Source organism: Callionymus lyra, chromosome 5 (assembly GCF_982586985.1).
Source record: "Callionymus lyra chromosome 5, fCalLyr1.hap1.1, whole genome shotgun sequence".
NCBI lineage: Eukaryota > Metazoa > Chordata > Actinopteri > Syngnathiformes > Callionymidae > Callionymus > Callionymus lyra.
In genome coordinates this window covers 16,620,970-16,635,190 of record NC_141822.1, presented here as the reverse complement: position 1 = coordinate 16,635,190, position 14,221 = coordinate 16,620,970, and the positions used below count along the sequence as shown (strand labels likewise).

Genomic DNA, 14,221 nt, shown 5'->3' with positions numbered 1-14,221 from the left:
GTTAAGGAGTTGTTTGAATTTTTCCTATGTTTATTTTTTAATTAGAACCATAAAATATGAATAGAAAACTTGTCAGTTTAGCTGTAATGTAATTTAAAAAAATAGATCAAGAGGAAACCCATCCTTTGGGTCTCAACCAGTCATGAATAGAAAGCGAGCTCTAGAAATGAATAGAAGAATTTAAATTCGGTTAATGAAGCGTGACAGATTCAAAACCACATGGGGGGAATTTTGCTGCTCAGAGAAATCCCCCCTTTTATAGAATTGACTATCCACTGTCTTGTGTTTTTTAACTGTAAATAAAAGCATTGACTGCTTTTTAAAAACCGCATTTCCATAGATTTAGAAGAGTCGTTTCATCCACTGCCGACAGGGGGCGCTTCGACTTTTGACCTACTTTTCTTTTTAAGTAGAATACGGTTGTTTGTTGAGTTTTAAGTCGTTTTATGCGCTGAATTAAACACTAATCGAAAGCTTAAACAGGCCGAATATATTCTTAGGAATATGGGTGAGTTTACTGGGCAGGAGCCTGCGTGGCAGCGAGGACACCAACAGGGGGAGGGAGGGGAGGAACACGAGGGGGGGGAGACGGGGGAGGAGGAAGGGGGAGTTTCACAATAACAAGGACCAATGCAACTTGTTTAACTGTTCACAGAGCTGTGGAGTAAACTGGACATCATTGGACATCAAGGTAAGAGCGACTCTCTGGATGAACGCGTGTCTCGGTGCGGGGACCCCTAGGACCCCTCGGAGCCCCCAGCTCTGCTGACATAGACCTGGAGGGTCCTGCAGAAGAACTGTTGTGACTCAAGTCTGCAGAGCTGCGAGGCCACTTAGCGCATACCTACAGAGCAACATTAGTCTGCCACTGACAACATGTGGGAATGATATTTACAGTGAGCGGATCCTCTTCTCTCGCACTTCAGCTTCCTAAAGAACAACTTGGAGTCATGTGTGCAAAGATCATGAAAGGGTTGCTGGAGCGATTCCCGATGCAAGACTTCAGGATTTTAAAAATGCACAATCTCTAGAAATATGATCGTTGTCAGAAGGTTATTTTTTTTGGGAAAATCTACACCAGATATTATTTTCTTATCGACCATAACATTATGACCGCTTCCCTGTGAATGTGTTTGTTGTGTTAACCTATTTCTGGTCTGCAATGGTCAGTAGTCGAGGGTGTCCAAGAAGGTCAATAAGATGAGAGTTTTGTTGGTGGGTGTGTTTGATCAAATATTGAATATAATCACAAAGGAACTGTCTGAACAAACATGGTTGACGTCTGGTTCAAGTGTTGCCATCCGAACCAGATTCTTGGAGCAACAGAAGAAACATCTTAAGACGTTTTTATTTGTTCAGGCTTTTCCTTGATTTTCTGGAACTCCTGTTGTTATCAGTTTTTATCTTGATCTTTTAAGTATATAATTTATTGAATATTGTTTTGATTGTTTAAGCGCTTTGTGACCCTGGTCTGGAAAAGCGCTATACAAATAGAAATTACTTACTTACTTACACACATATTTTGTCCTTAAACAACAGATCAGCATCTTTAACTTCTACTTAATCTGTGGTACAGTGCAACATCCTGCTCGGTTACATGGGCCCCGACCTGTAAGGAGCCGTGCCCGCCTGTGACCCGGCTTACTCATTACTTCTGTTTTCCTTCAGCACTTTTGGAATAAATCGAAGTTTAGTCAGGAAAAGACATGATTACACAATATTAGGCAGTTAGTCATGATCACTTGATCGTTTTATTGACTCAACCTTTTTTTTTTAACGGGAGACAAAAGTAAGTCTATACCGAAACTGACATTTTCCTCTTATTATTACACCTTAATGACACTTTATTGAGGGAAGTTTAAATGATGTTTTTTTGTTTAATCTGAAAACAAAGAGTCACCATTTGGTTCGTCCAACTTACTTTGGCTGTAAAAAGATGGAATTTTATTTTCACGACGATAATGTTATTTAAAGTCATTATATTTATAGATTCATACTTTTAATCTGGATTATGAAGTCTCACTTCTACAGATGTTGTTCACTATGAAACCACTGGTGTTTGTGTGACACCTAAGTAGGCCAATGTTTTCTTGAAGAAACCACCTTTGTTGACACATTGAACATTAAATATTAGCAGGGGGGGTGTGTTGGGCGAGAGGCGCCTGATGGCCATCCAAGGTCAAATAACTGGCTAAAATTAGTCACGTGTCAGCTGTGACAGCGAGCCACTGTCCCGTACGACCAGCAGTGGTCTTCACACATCCGCACGTCGACTCTTCCCCATTACGAGCGTCCGTGGCGAGGAACCAGCCGGACGATGACAAATGCGGTGGGTGTCGTGGTTGTGATGGAGCATCAGAATTAGACTCCGAGCCGAGCAGGAATGCAGATCAGCTTTCTTGAAGGTGTCATTCTGTGGTTTACGTTGTGGTATTGATGTGTGGCGCTTTCTGAGGCGGCCGAGAAATTCAGGGAAAGTTAAGAAATGTCAATCTTTGTGTGCGTGTGCACATGTTGTTATTATTTTGTTCATTTCTACACACCGAAACATTCAAGCATGTAAAAGTTGCACATGTATGTACATGTTACTATCAAATTGCACACGTCGTTCGGCCTCTGTCGTCTTAGCCAGTCAGACAGAAGTTTAAATCATAAAAAGTAACTTTAGCGAATATTCTGTAAATGTCACGTTGGTGCTTTTTGAAAAGATCTTACAGTTTATGCAAAAATTACAAGATTACAAGATGGCAGTGATAATTATAAAATACTCAAATACTTTTTGATAGTGTTTCCAGAATAAGTAAGAATATTCAACATTGAAGTTATTTCATTTTATAGACCGTTTGAAAACCTGGACAAGATAACTTGTAAACTTAAAAGAATGAAATGTAATCATGTGATGACCTCATCATGCATGTTATAAATTGATCATTTTATTTGAATAAACAAGATTATTTAGAGATATATTTGTTACTCCACTTAAAGTGGTTTCACAGAAATAAAATAATAATAATTTAAATAATATTTCAATTTAAAACATTAAAAAAATAAAAATAAAGAAATATTTCTAATATTTCTAGTATTAGAGTAAGTTAATAGCAACTTCTTCAAACCCAGTGATGCTAGAATTTTTTTTAAAAAAAGAGAGAAGAACAACTGAACTGAACAAACTCTAAACAATATATACAGTATTGAAGAGCATCAGAAAGGTTTTACAATTTCTTAATAAAACAAGAATTATCTTTCAGTTAGTTAAAAATATCTTATGTGTCTCTGGTGGTTTTGGCTGAAAATATTAACAGCAGGTCCAGAAAATATATACATATAAATGTGTTTGTCTTTGACTATAATTCGTCTTCAGACACAACTTTAGAGCAGATAATTCATTCTGGCTGCTGCTCCGTCTGAAGAATGTTGGATCTCGAGCTGATGCTGGACAGCATTGAAAGAGAAGTGGAAGTCGAAGACAAACCTTCTCACTTGTCGACAGCTTACAGTCTCAAATGAACCTGGTCTGTGCATTTTTTGGTTTGTGGGATTAAACCCGACAACCCACACAGGACAAGTCCAACATTCCTGCCTGACACAGAAGATCTCAAATGATGACAAACGATTGTTGCGGATTTATTTTCTTAAACTTCTTAAAATGAAAAGGTAAAATGACGAGGTGACTGTTTATATCGAACACATTTAGTTCTACCCCAGAGAAGTCTTAAGAGTTAAAACGGAGTGTGCATGAAAACTGGTCTGACGTCAGTCGACTCTTTACATCATGAACGAGGGGTGGGCAAACTTTCTGACCCGGGGGTCAAACTAGGCGCTTAAATTTGACCGAGGGCTGGACCAGGAGCAGATGGCGGGTTTGTATGAACTAATTAAAAATGATTATGGTGCAAAAAACTTTTTAGCTTTTATATGGTCCAGCCCTTGGTCAAATTTTTAGTATATATATTCCTAAATTTCAGTGACTGTCACAATTAGTCATGCATATAAAGGCAATCACTTTTAGGTAAATATGTATATTTTTGCGTCATGAAAACACAACACTACAGTAATTCCCAATGGAGGTAGCTGGTATTTATCTGTTTTTAAGCTGAATAACTCAAAAACGGATGAACAAGTTTGATTGATTTCCATCTAAAACACATCATGAACAATGTAAAACAAAGGTTTTCGTTAAAATCAATAAAAGTGCTGATGGTGCAGAGACGAAGGTGTAATAAAACGACAGACTCCTCAACCGTCAGGGACTTTCCTGCAAAGTCACTTGAACTCAACCTCACAGACTATTTATGGGGGGCACTTAAACATGGAGAATGCCAAAACTCACAAGAAGCCATGTGGAACGCTGTCAAATCATTCTGGATGAGATGAGTCATGCTGGAGCTTGTGGAGCTCGTGCTGTCATTGAAAAGAAATTAGGACATTCCAAGGAGATAGTTCTCATTCTCATGTGTCGATAAGACGCATGTGTTGAAAAATAACTCATGGTTACTGACAGCACATGTAACTTCTACTTTATGAAAGGTGTGAAAACCAACTTTTTTTTGTTGTGTACATAGAGCTAAAATAAACTGTCAAATATGTCTTTGACAGTCATACTGTAGCTGCTGCGGTGACATGTATTTACTTTTCACGCTGATTAAAGAGATATAGTGGTAGATAAACTGTGGCATTCGAGTGAAGTCAAGCAAATAACACACTACAAGCACTGAACAGGATGTATACATAGTTCTGTTTATTGGTGCCAGATACCACGTCGACTTATGAAGCACATCACAGGCTCCACATGAGGAGGGCTGAGTCTTAAAACAACGTATAAAAACACTAACAAGAACGGCCTTACTTTAAATAGGTCTTTTATTTTATAATATCAATAAAGAAATCGGATAATTTCATTAAAGAAACAGACATTTTAACTTTAGAAAATATGCATAAAACTGACATGTTTGTGTAGATGACGCATGGTGGTCATTCCATGTATTAATCTGGACAATCTAAGACCATTTTTTAAAACTCTGAACCTCACCATTTCTATTTTATCATCTTGTTTTGAAAAGTAAAAGTGTAAAACAGACACGTGCACGTTTGGCTGCACATCGTTCCTGAGTGAACCATGTAAATATAGAAGTTATCGGAGCAAGTTTTGTCAGCGAGACCCTCGGGGAGCACGCATCAGTCCCCAGGAATTTTTGGGGCCATATTTTTGTGCATGTTTACCTAGAAAGACCCTCCACTCGACACCCTTGTATTATGTTAGAAACGAGGTCCAATTTTTGTTTTAACATTCCAGGCTCGTGCCAACGGAGTGAAACTGAGCCCTTTTGCTTTAGGGGCAACATTTGTGGTATTTTAAATGTATTGAGTAGAAACATGCAGCAGACTTACAATTAAAGTTTGAGCTCCAGTACCAGGATCCAGAGCGGTGTGAGTGCGTGCTCGTGTGTGTGCACGTGTGCAGCACAGATGTGTTCCTCTGTAGTAACTTGAGTCATGGTCGGAGGCCCAGTTGGCATCGCAGACATTTTAATGGTTAGTAAGAGCTGAGGTGCGCACACGTTAGCACATGTATACTGATAAATACTTAAAGCTTACTCATCAGATATGTGTGTTAGCGTGTGTGTGTGTGTGTGTGTGTGTGTGTGTGTGTGTGTGTGTGTGTGTGTGTGTGTGGAGGGGGTGAAGGAACCTGGGCTCTGTGGTAAATGCGTGTAAAAGTGGTGGACGAAGAACAAGTTCTAACAGGAGACTCGTAGCAAGAGACGCTCTCGTGTCTATTTTAGGCCGAACTGGGAGATTAATTCTTTTGTCACGCCTGCAGCGAGTCTTCACATCTCCACGTTGTGATTATTTTAGTCCACGTCTGGATCTTCTGGGATTTAACCTAGATAAAGGTGGGGCAAGACGTGACTCAGCTGGATCTGGAAAACAAGTCATTTGACTCAGATTCCAGGGAGTTGAAGATTTTTAACAAATAAAGTTTGACTCTAGCTGTGGAGAAGTTTAAGAATATTCTTCACATGTGATCAATATATAGATGGTCGATCCCAAAGGTAGTGTGTGTAGATGACACTAAAAGATGTTGTGTCTAGTGTGTGACTAAACTACCTAATATAACATTTTTGTCTGTTGAACTTTTACTTTTTTTTCTGATATTATAAGTACAATTTCAATTTAATTGACTACCTGATCACATTAAAACCATGTTTGTGAAGGTATGTTTGGACCCCCACAAGTTAGAACCATGGTCATAAGCTCCGCCCATTGAGTCGGAGCAACCGTCATTGGATTAACAAGCTGTCAATCAAAACAGCTGATTAAATTGGGTCGGAAAATGGTCGGATTAAATTTAGAAATGTTGTGTTTTACTGACTCACATGAGTCAAATGTTTAACTCAGTCAAGTCATGACAAAAATATACACAGTTAATTGTGTTGAGTTATACATATTAGCTCTATATATCTATATATAAATACACATATGTTTTGCATTTTTGCAGTAGCTAAATCATTTTGAAGCAGCTCTATTGAGCTCTACTGAGAAACAGTCCTGGTCTAGTTAGTATCCATTAACAGGGATTATCGGTACACCGTTTAAAAATGTAGTTGGACCACCCGAGCTCACTCCTTAAATCATGACCAAACCAAAGGAATGGTTTTGGACGGACTTGTTAGAGAATTGTTAGAAACTACATCAGCTCATCATATATAATTGCAGACGACATATAATAAGTGATACAGTATGTGAACAAACTGAAGGCTCTGGAGATTCCTGGTAAATTCAATAAAGTAGAATATTTTTTATGAATTATTAATTATTCTAATTTAAATGAAAACAGTTGCTTTAATTAAAACAAAGGATTTCCTTTTTATTGAAGCAACTTTATGTTTGAAAGAAATATTTTTTTTAACTTTTTATGCAGCAAATTTCTTTTGATTGAAGAAACATATCTTTTTAAGTTAGTTTTTTCTTAATTATAACAACTTTTTTTTTTCTTTTTTTTGGATTTCATCTCATCTTCTTGTGCTTATCTGGGTTCGGGTCACCTCACTTTACCTTGATCAGGTCTGCAGGTGAGGGGGAGGAGTCACACCAGAATGATGTCACTGCTGGTCATCCATCGTGAATTTTCCCGAAAAAAAACAAAACACAGATTCATACACGAGGCACATTTTGAGTCAGCGCTCAAACAAAGTAGTGCAGTGTCGACCTTGTAACTGAATCACTAAACAGCGTGATAAAGATTCTAAGAATTTTCTCTTCTGACAAAATGGAAACCACATCTGCGTAGAAACACCAATCCTCCCCGCAGATGCACGCCCACAAATGAAACTGGTCGTGACGGTTTCACTAGCGAAACCCCGGTGACGAACGCAAATAAAAGTCACTGTCGTCTTTTTTTGACACGACAATCTCCGACCTCTTTTTTTCTCCGCAGGCGAGGTGATGCCACCATGGAGACGCACAACAACAACCAGACTGCCTTAGACAACCACAAGAGTTTGTACCAGTTACCTGGTCAGGAGGATCAGGTGAGACATTTAAGACTTCAGATGAAATACAAGACTATTCCACGTGTCTGGATTGAAACCAAAAACCTCATGATTCTGTGATTCTTCTTCCACCAGAACAACATGCAGAGCTGTAACTACTGCTGCACCCTTTCCAACTTCCGGATCGAGAAGAAGATCGGTCGCGGTCAGTTCAGTGTGGTCTACAAAGCCACGTACCTGCTGGAAGGACGACTGGTGGCGCTCAAGAAAGTCCAGGTGAGGGAAGAGTCTGCTTGTGTTTTGGTTCTGGCACCATGTGTGACAGAGTTTGACACCCCATGGTCTAGAATACTGTGGCTCCTAAAATGATGTTACTACATATTGTCTGCAAGTCTTTCAACCCAGTTACTTAAGGAAATGAAGTATTTGTGTAAAGAAGTTGTAAACCAGCAGGTAACATGGACGGACTTCCTGTATGGCTACCAGCTGTGCTTTGCCTTTGGTAAACAGGATGACTGGCGGTGGGTCAGTGGAGCAGATTCCAGGCAGACTTGATGTCTCGCCTTCATTTCCTTTTTGTGTATTTTATCATCCATTTATCAGGAGCACTGATATATATATATACACAAACACACACTTTCTACACACTGTTGCATTTAATGGCAGCTGATTGGTTGCTAAAATATTGTATTTTAAATCTATGTCAAAAGTGATTCACAGCTGTGATCGGTTGGCTGGGCGGAAAAGCATTATGGGAGCTGTTCAGGTCATCGTTACTGAGAGAAATAAATGAATGTTCAATTAATTGAGGTCTTCGGCTCCAACCATCATGTCTTTTTTGACCAGAATATAAGATATTTTATCAGTTATTTCACACATATTTTGTTAACTATATCATTGCCATGTGTTCATTCATAGTTTTGACGCCTTCAGTGAGAATCTACAATGTAAATCGTCATGAAAACATCATTAAATAAGAACATTTTTGTCCTGAAAAAACTATAAACCATTAAATAGGGAATAAATAGGTAGAATAAATAAAATACACCAGAATGAGCCACAAACCAAAACATATACAAAGGTGTAGTTACTTCATATTGTTTTTTATTTCTGCAGATATTCGAGATGATGGACGCCAAGGCTCGCCAAGACTGCATCAAAGAAATCGATCTGCTGAAGGTAAACACATGAGTCAGTGACAGGAATGTATTTGTGCGCAGGAGGAATTTATCACAACGCTGGTTTCATGATTCATGCTTTTGATAATCACTCAACGGAGTGTGACTCACAGGTTCTTATCAAGGAAAGTGAATCTTCTTCCACCGTTTATCATTCAACACGATTTCTCGCCACATCTTCAGACTTCCTGTTAGATTTCCCGTGTGAGGGGAAGATTTCACAGAAGGCAGAAGTGATAAAAACTTCTAATAATATTAATAATAATATAATATTAATCAAAATGTATCTTAAGCAACAACCAACAAATGTAGTTTAATGACTTTGGATCAATTATCAGCCTTTTTTGAAATACATTATTTTACTTTTGTGTTGTTTCGTTAACAAATGATTACTAAATATATTCCCATTGATGAAGGCGACAAACTACTTTTACTACTATTATACGCTTACATTTACATGCACAAACACACACTCTTAGACATGCACACACACCAGTCCATCAGTTGACCCACAAACATGCACCCTCACAAACAAACAGGCACAAACACACACTCTCTTAAACACACACACAAAATCAGTCACACAGAAACAAACACAAATGCAGGCACGCACACTCATACATGCAGGCAAACAAACAAACATGCATGCACACAAACATATAAACACAAACACAATCCCTCTAAGACACACACCCACATGCGAACAAACACACACAGGCACATAAACAACCACATGCATGTAGACACATAAACAAACATGCATGCACACAAACATATAAACACAAACACAATCCTTCTAAGAGACACACACGCACACGCAAACAAACATACACAGGTACATAAACAACCACACACATGTAGGCACACAAACATGCATGCACACAAACATGTAAACACAAACACAATCCCTCTAAGACACACACATATACAAACACAAACTATCAAACACAGCAACACAAAAAACACACCTGCAGGAACACAAACACAAACATATAAACACGAACACAATCCCTCTTAGACACACACACAAATACAAACAAACACACAATCACACACAGGAACACAAACAACCACTCAAATGTAGGCCAACAAACAAACACAAAAAACACACTTGCAGGAAAACAAACAAACATGTACACACAAAAAACACACCTGCAGGAACACAAACAAACATGTACACACACAAAAAACACACATGCAGGAACACAAACAAACATATACACACACAAAAAACACACCTGCAGGAACACAAACAAACATGTACACACAAAAAAGCACCTGCAGGAACACAAACAAACATGCACACACAAAAAACACACCTGCAGGAACACAAACAAACATGTACACACAAAAAACACACCTGCAGGAACACAAACAAACATGCACACACACACCAAACACACCTGCAGGAACACAAACAACCATGCACGCACACACAAACAAACACAAAAAAACACCTGCAGGAACACAAACAAACATGCACGCACACACACACACACACACAAACAAACACAAAAAAACACCTGCAGGAACACAAACAAACATGCACACACACAACAAAAAAACACCTGCAGGAACACAAACAAACATGCACGCACACACAAACAAACACAAATGCTGCTAACTTGATGAAAAAACATTCTCTGCTTCATGTAAACCATGAGCTGCACATGATGCAGAAACAGCAGCTGAAACAAACTTCGATGCTGCAGTTACATCAACTGGTTCATTAACCATGTGATCAGGACCCTTGAAGGTCAGAGGTCATCACTAAGACGAGTGTCTGTCGTTGGTCTCTGCAGCAGCTCAATCATCCCAACGTGATCAAGTACCTCGACTCCTTCATCGAGGAGAACGAGCTCAACATCGTCCTGGAGCTGGCGGACGCTGGAGATTTATCCCAGATGATCAAGGTCGGTCAGAGGTCAGAGGTCGCGCGCCCCGTCCAAGACACGTCTGACTCGTGACTTTCCCTCATCAGTTCTTCAAGAAGAAGAGGCGGCTGATCCCGGAGAGGACGATATGGAAGTACTTTGTGCAGCTGTGCAGCGCTCTGGAGCACATGCACTCTCGCAGAGTCATGCACCGAGGTACTGGGATGTCACACGTCGTCATGACGACAAGTGTAACTCGTGGTCTTCTCTCCAGACATCAAACCAGCAAACGTGTTCATCACAGCCACGGGAGAAGTCAAGCTGGGAGATCTTGGATTAGGACGATTCTTCAGCTCCAAAACTACTGCAGCTCACTCCCTCGGTGACCATCTCACTCCTCCTCCGTCTCTCTCTGTCAATCTCACTCTTCCTCTCACTCATCCTCCCTTATTTCTCTGCATCTATCTCACTCATCCTCTCATTCTGTCTCATCCTCTCTATTTTCTCCTCATCAATCTCACTGATCTTCTCGCTCTTTCATCCTCCATTTTCTCTCTCTGTCCATTTCCTCCTCACTTTTCTGTCTCTGTCTATCTCAATCATCCTCATCCTCCCTTTTCTCTCTCTGTCTATCTCACTATTCCTCTCACTCCCTTTTTCCTCTTTGTCAATCTCACTTTTCCTCTCACTTTCCTCATCCTCACTTTTCTCTCTCTGTCTATCTCACTCTCACTCCTCTCACCCCTTCTGTCTCTGTCTATCTCACTCATCCTCTCACTTTCTTCTCATCCTCCCTTTTCTCTCTCCGTCTATCTCACTCCTCTAACCCTTTCTGTCTCTCTCTCATCCTCCCTTTTTTCTCTTTTTCTATCTCACTCACCCTCTCATTCTCTCCTCCTCCCTTTTTTCTCTATCATCCTCTCACTCTCTAATCCTCCCTTATCTCTCTCCATCTCTATCTCACTTGTCCTCTCACTCTCACGCCTCCCCTTTCTCCATCTCACTCTCTCACCCTACCCTTTCCCTTTCTCAATCTCTCTCTTCCTTACACTCTTTCTCTCGCATCCTCTCACTCTCAATTGTCCTCTCGCATCCTCCCTTAATCTCTCTCTCTTCCCTCTTTTTTCTCTCCCTCCCACTTGTCCTTCTCTCATCCTCTCTTTACCCTCACACTCACTCTTCCTCTCACTCCATTTCTCTCTCGTCTTCTCTCATTTTTGAGTGCACTTTGTTTTTTCTGAGTGGGTTTCCTCTGGATACTCTGGTTACATTTGCCAGATTACTGTCAATTTATGACTCTAAATCAGATCTGAACAAAGTGATGCTCCGGGGGTCACCTCCGCCCCTGTAACTGTATCTTTGTCACAAGTCAGAGGGAAAATCTGAAATGTAATCTAACAAACCATTTGTACAATTGTTGTCCCTTTTAGTCGGGACTCCGTACTACATGTCCCCGGAGAGGATCCACGAGAACGGATACAATTTCAAGTCTGACATCTGGTCGCTGGGATGTCTCCTCTATGAGGTGAGAGCGTCAGTCATGTGCCTGGTGTCGTGAGGAGCTCATCGCAGTATTTCCCACTCCTGTCGTCGCTCTTCTCTCCCAGATGGCGGCGCTGCAGAGTCCTTTCTACGGCGACAAGATGAACCTCCTGTCTCTGTGCCACAAGATAGAGCAGTGCGATTACCCCCCTCTGCCCCCTGACCACTACTCTGAGAAGGTAGAGTGACGCACACGTCCTCCGATGTGTCAATGAAGTGCTAATTACTTTTCATTAAATGGAACAAATCAAACACACAACTCATGTCAACATGGAATCCCAGTCTGACATATATGAGCTCAACATTACTTTTAATGTGTGTGATAGTGCTTGTGTTTGTGTGAAAGTGTTTGTGTTGCATGTGTATGTTTGAGAATGTGTGTGCATGTTTCTGTGTTTCTGTGAATGCATGTGTGGCTTTTTTTTGTGTTCATGTGTGCATGCATTTTTTTTTTGTGTGCATGTTCTTTTGCTTGTGGGGTTGTGTGTTCGTGTTTCTATGCGTTCGTGTGTGTATACAATCCATGATTGAATATTTCTATTGGCTCAAAGCAGACAAATATATAATGTACCGATCAGCAGGATGTGATGTCACAACCTGGATCTGGCGCATTCCAGAGTCCTTATAGTGTCTCAAAGAAATGTGGTATGAACAAAAAGAATGTATTGTCGTAGTCTTGAACGCCGTTTAAGTGAAGTTGCTGGTTTTGGTCCTGCTGAGCTACAGTAGTTTCTAGAAGACATACAAGTGAACAAGCGAAACTTCAAATGTTTGTAAGGCTGAACAGCAAAAAAAAGACCAGCGATGTCATTTTCTGCCACAGCTCAGAGAACTGGTGAGCACGTGCATCAACCCGGACCCTGACCAGCGACCAGACATCGTCTTCGTGCATCAGTCGGCCAAACAGATGCACATGTGGACGTCCAGCACCTGATCCTGCAGCGAGAGCCCGTCTGGCCTCGTCTGAGAACCTCGTACCACTCACTGCTAGGTCCAGAAGCGCGTCACAACCTCCAGGTCTGGAGGAGACGACTTACACGAGTGGACTGAGACGTCAACGCCGAACACACACTCAAGTCCACTTAACTGGAGTGACGGTTCTTGTGAGAAGAGTTCTCCAACTCGAGAGAAGTGACTGTTTATATTGTTTTAACCAGACGTCAGAGTCTCAACACGACTCTTCTTACGTCACACCTGCAGGGTAGCATTCCACATTAGACCCCGAGTTGGACGTGAAGTTTGCAGCAGAGCTGAGCTTCTCATCGTAATCTTAAACACAAAAGGTAGTTCTTTAGTTTGTTTCATTGGTCCGGTACTCACCGTTTTATTAGACAGCTGTGGTAAAGGCTGCTATTAAATCTCGTTTCCTTAAACTGGAATGAGTTGTTGCAACAAGATATTGGTCACCGCCTAGTGGCTGCATGCAGTACAGCGAGTTGTCACAGCCTGGGTAAACTGACTTGTAGGTAAAATACAGTGTTAAAAATGAAACTCATCAAGATGGAAATGCAAAGAAGATTCGATTTTCTACCAGGTAAAAAGTACATTTCTCACCAAAATAATGTTAGTTTAAAGGCCTGACTTACAATAAAGACTTGTTCATTTTTAACCTTTTTCTCAAGTTTCAGACGTAACCAGTAGATGCATAAGATATTTACATGATAGCAAGTGGTTAATGAAAGCATGAATTGAGACCACAGCGTATCGTTTACAAACGTTTAGAAGCGCTTTACTACACAATATTGTCACGGTGGAGGGGGGGGGTGGGACTTTTTAATGTGCGATGTTTGTCAAGTGTTACATTTTGTGTACAAAGCCTTTTTCTTCCACCTGTAGTGCTGCAAATGTTGACCATTGTAACTGTGAACCTGCACACTTCTGGAGTCAAGATGCTGTGAAAGTCATTTTGAATTGTTGTACTAAACATATAACAAATAGAGTTGTGTTTTCTTCTGTTGTTGAACATGTATTCTACGCTTGATGCTTTTTTTTTTTCTTATGCGGAAATCTTTCGTTTTTGTTAATAAACTGTTTAAAAAATTAAAATCCGGAGGGGACTGGAATGTGTCACAATTTAGTTCTTGCAAGAAACAGTAACACAATATTTAAGTTGTACACAAAAGCCCATAGACAT

At 40.3% G+C, this 14,221-nt stretch overlaps 1 protein-coding gene across 2 annotated transcripts; it reads left to right on the top strand.

The window, feature by feature from the left end:
• Positions 1 to 630: 630 nt before the first annotated feature.
• On the top strand, positions 631 to 14,158 carry nek6 (NIMA-related kinase 6). 2 transcript variants are annotated; one of them, XM_087791155.1, is made up of 10 exons: positions 631 to 691; positions 7,439 to 7,532; positions 7,629 to 7,769; positions 8,610 to 8,672; positions 10,474 to 10,584; positions 10,653 to 10,761; positions 10,820 to 10,927; positions 11,976 to 12,070; positions 12,153 to 12,266; positions 12,911 to 14,158. In XM_087791155.1, the coding sequence occupies exons 2-10, from the start codon at positions 7,455 to 7,457 to the stop codon at positions 13,019 to 13,021; spliced, it is 930 nt and encodes a 309-aa protein (XP_087647281.1). In that variant the 5' UTR covers positions 631 to 691; positions 7,439 to 7,454; the 3' UTR covers positions 13,022 to 14,158. The 2 variants fall into 2 exon arrangements, with proteins under 2 accessions (XP_087647281.1, XP_087647280.1); XM_087791154.1 differs by lacking the exon at positions 631 to 691 and adding an exon at positions 2,309 to 2,329.
• Positions 14,159 to 14,221: the final 63 nt, after the last annotated feature.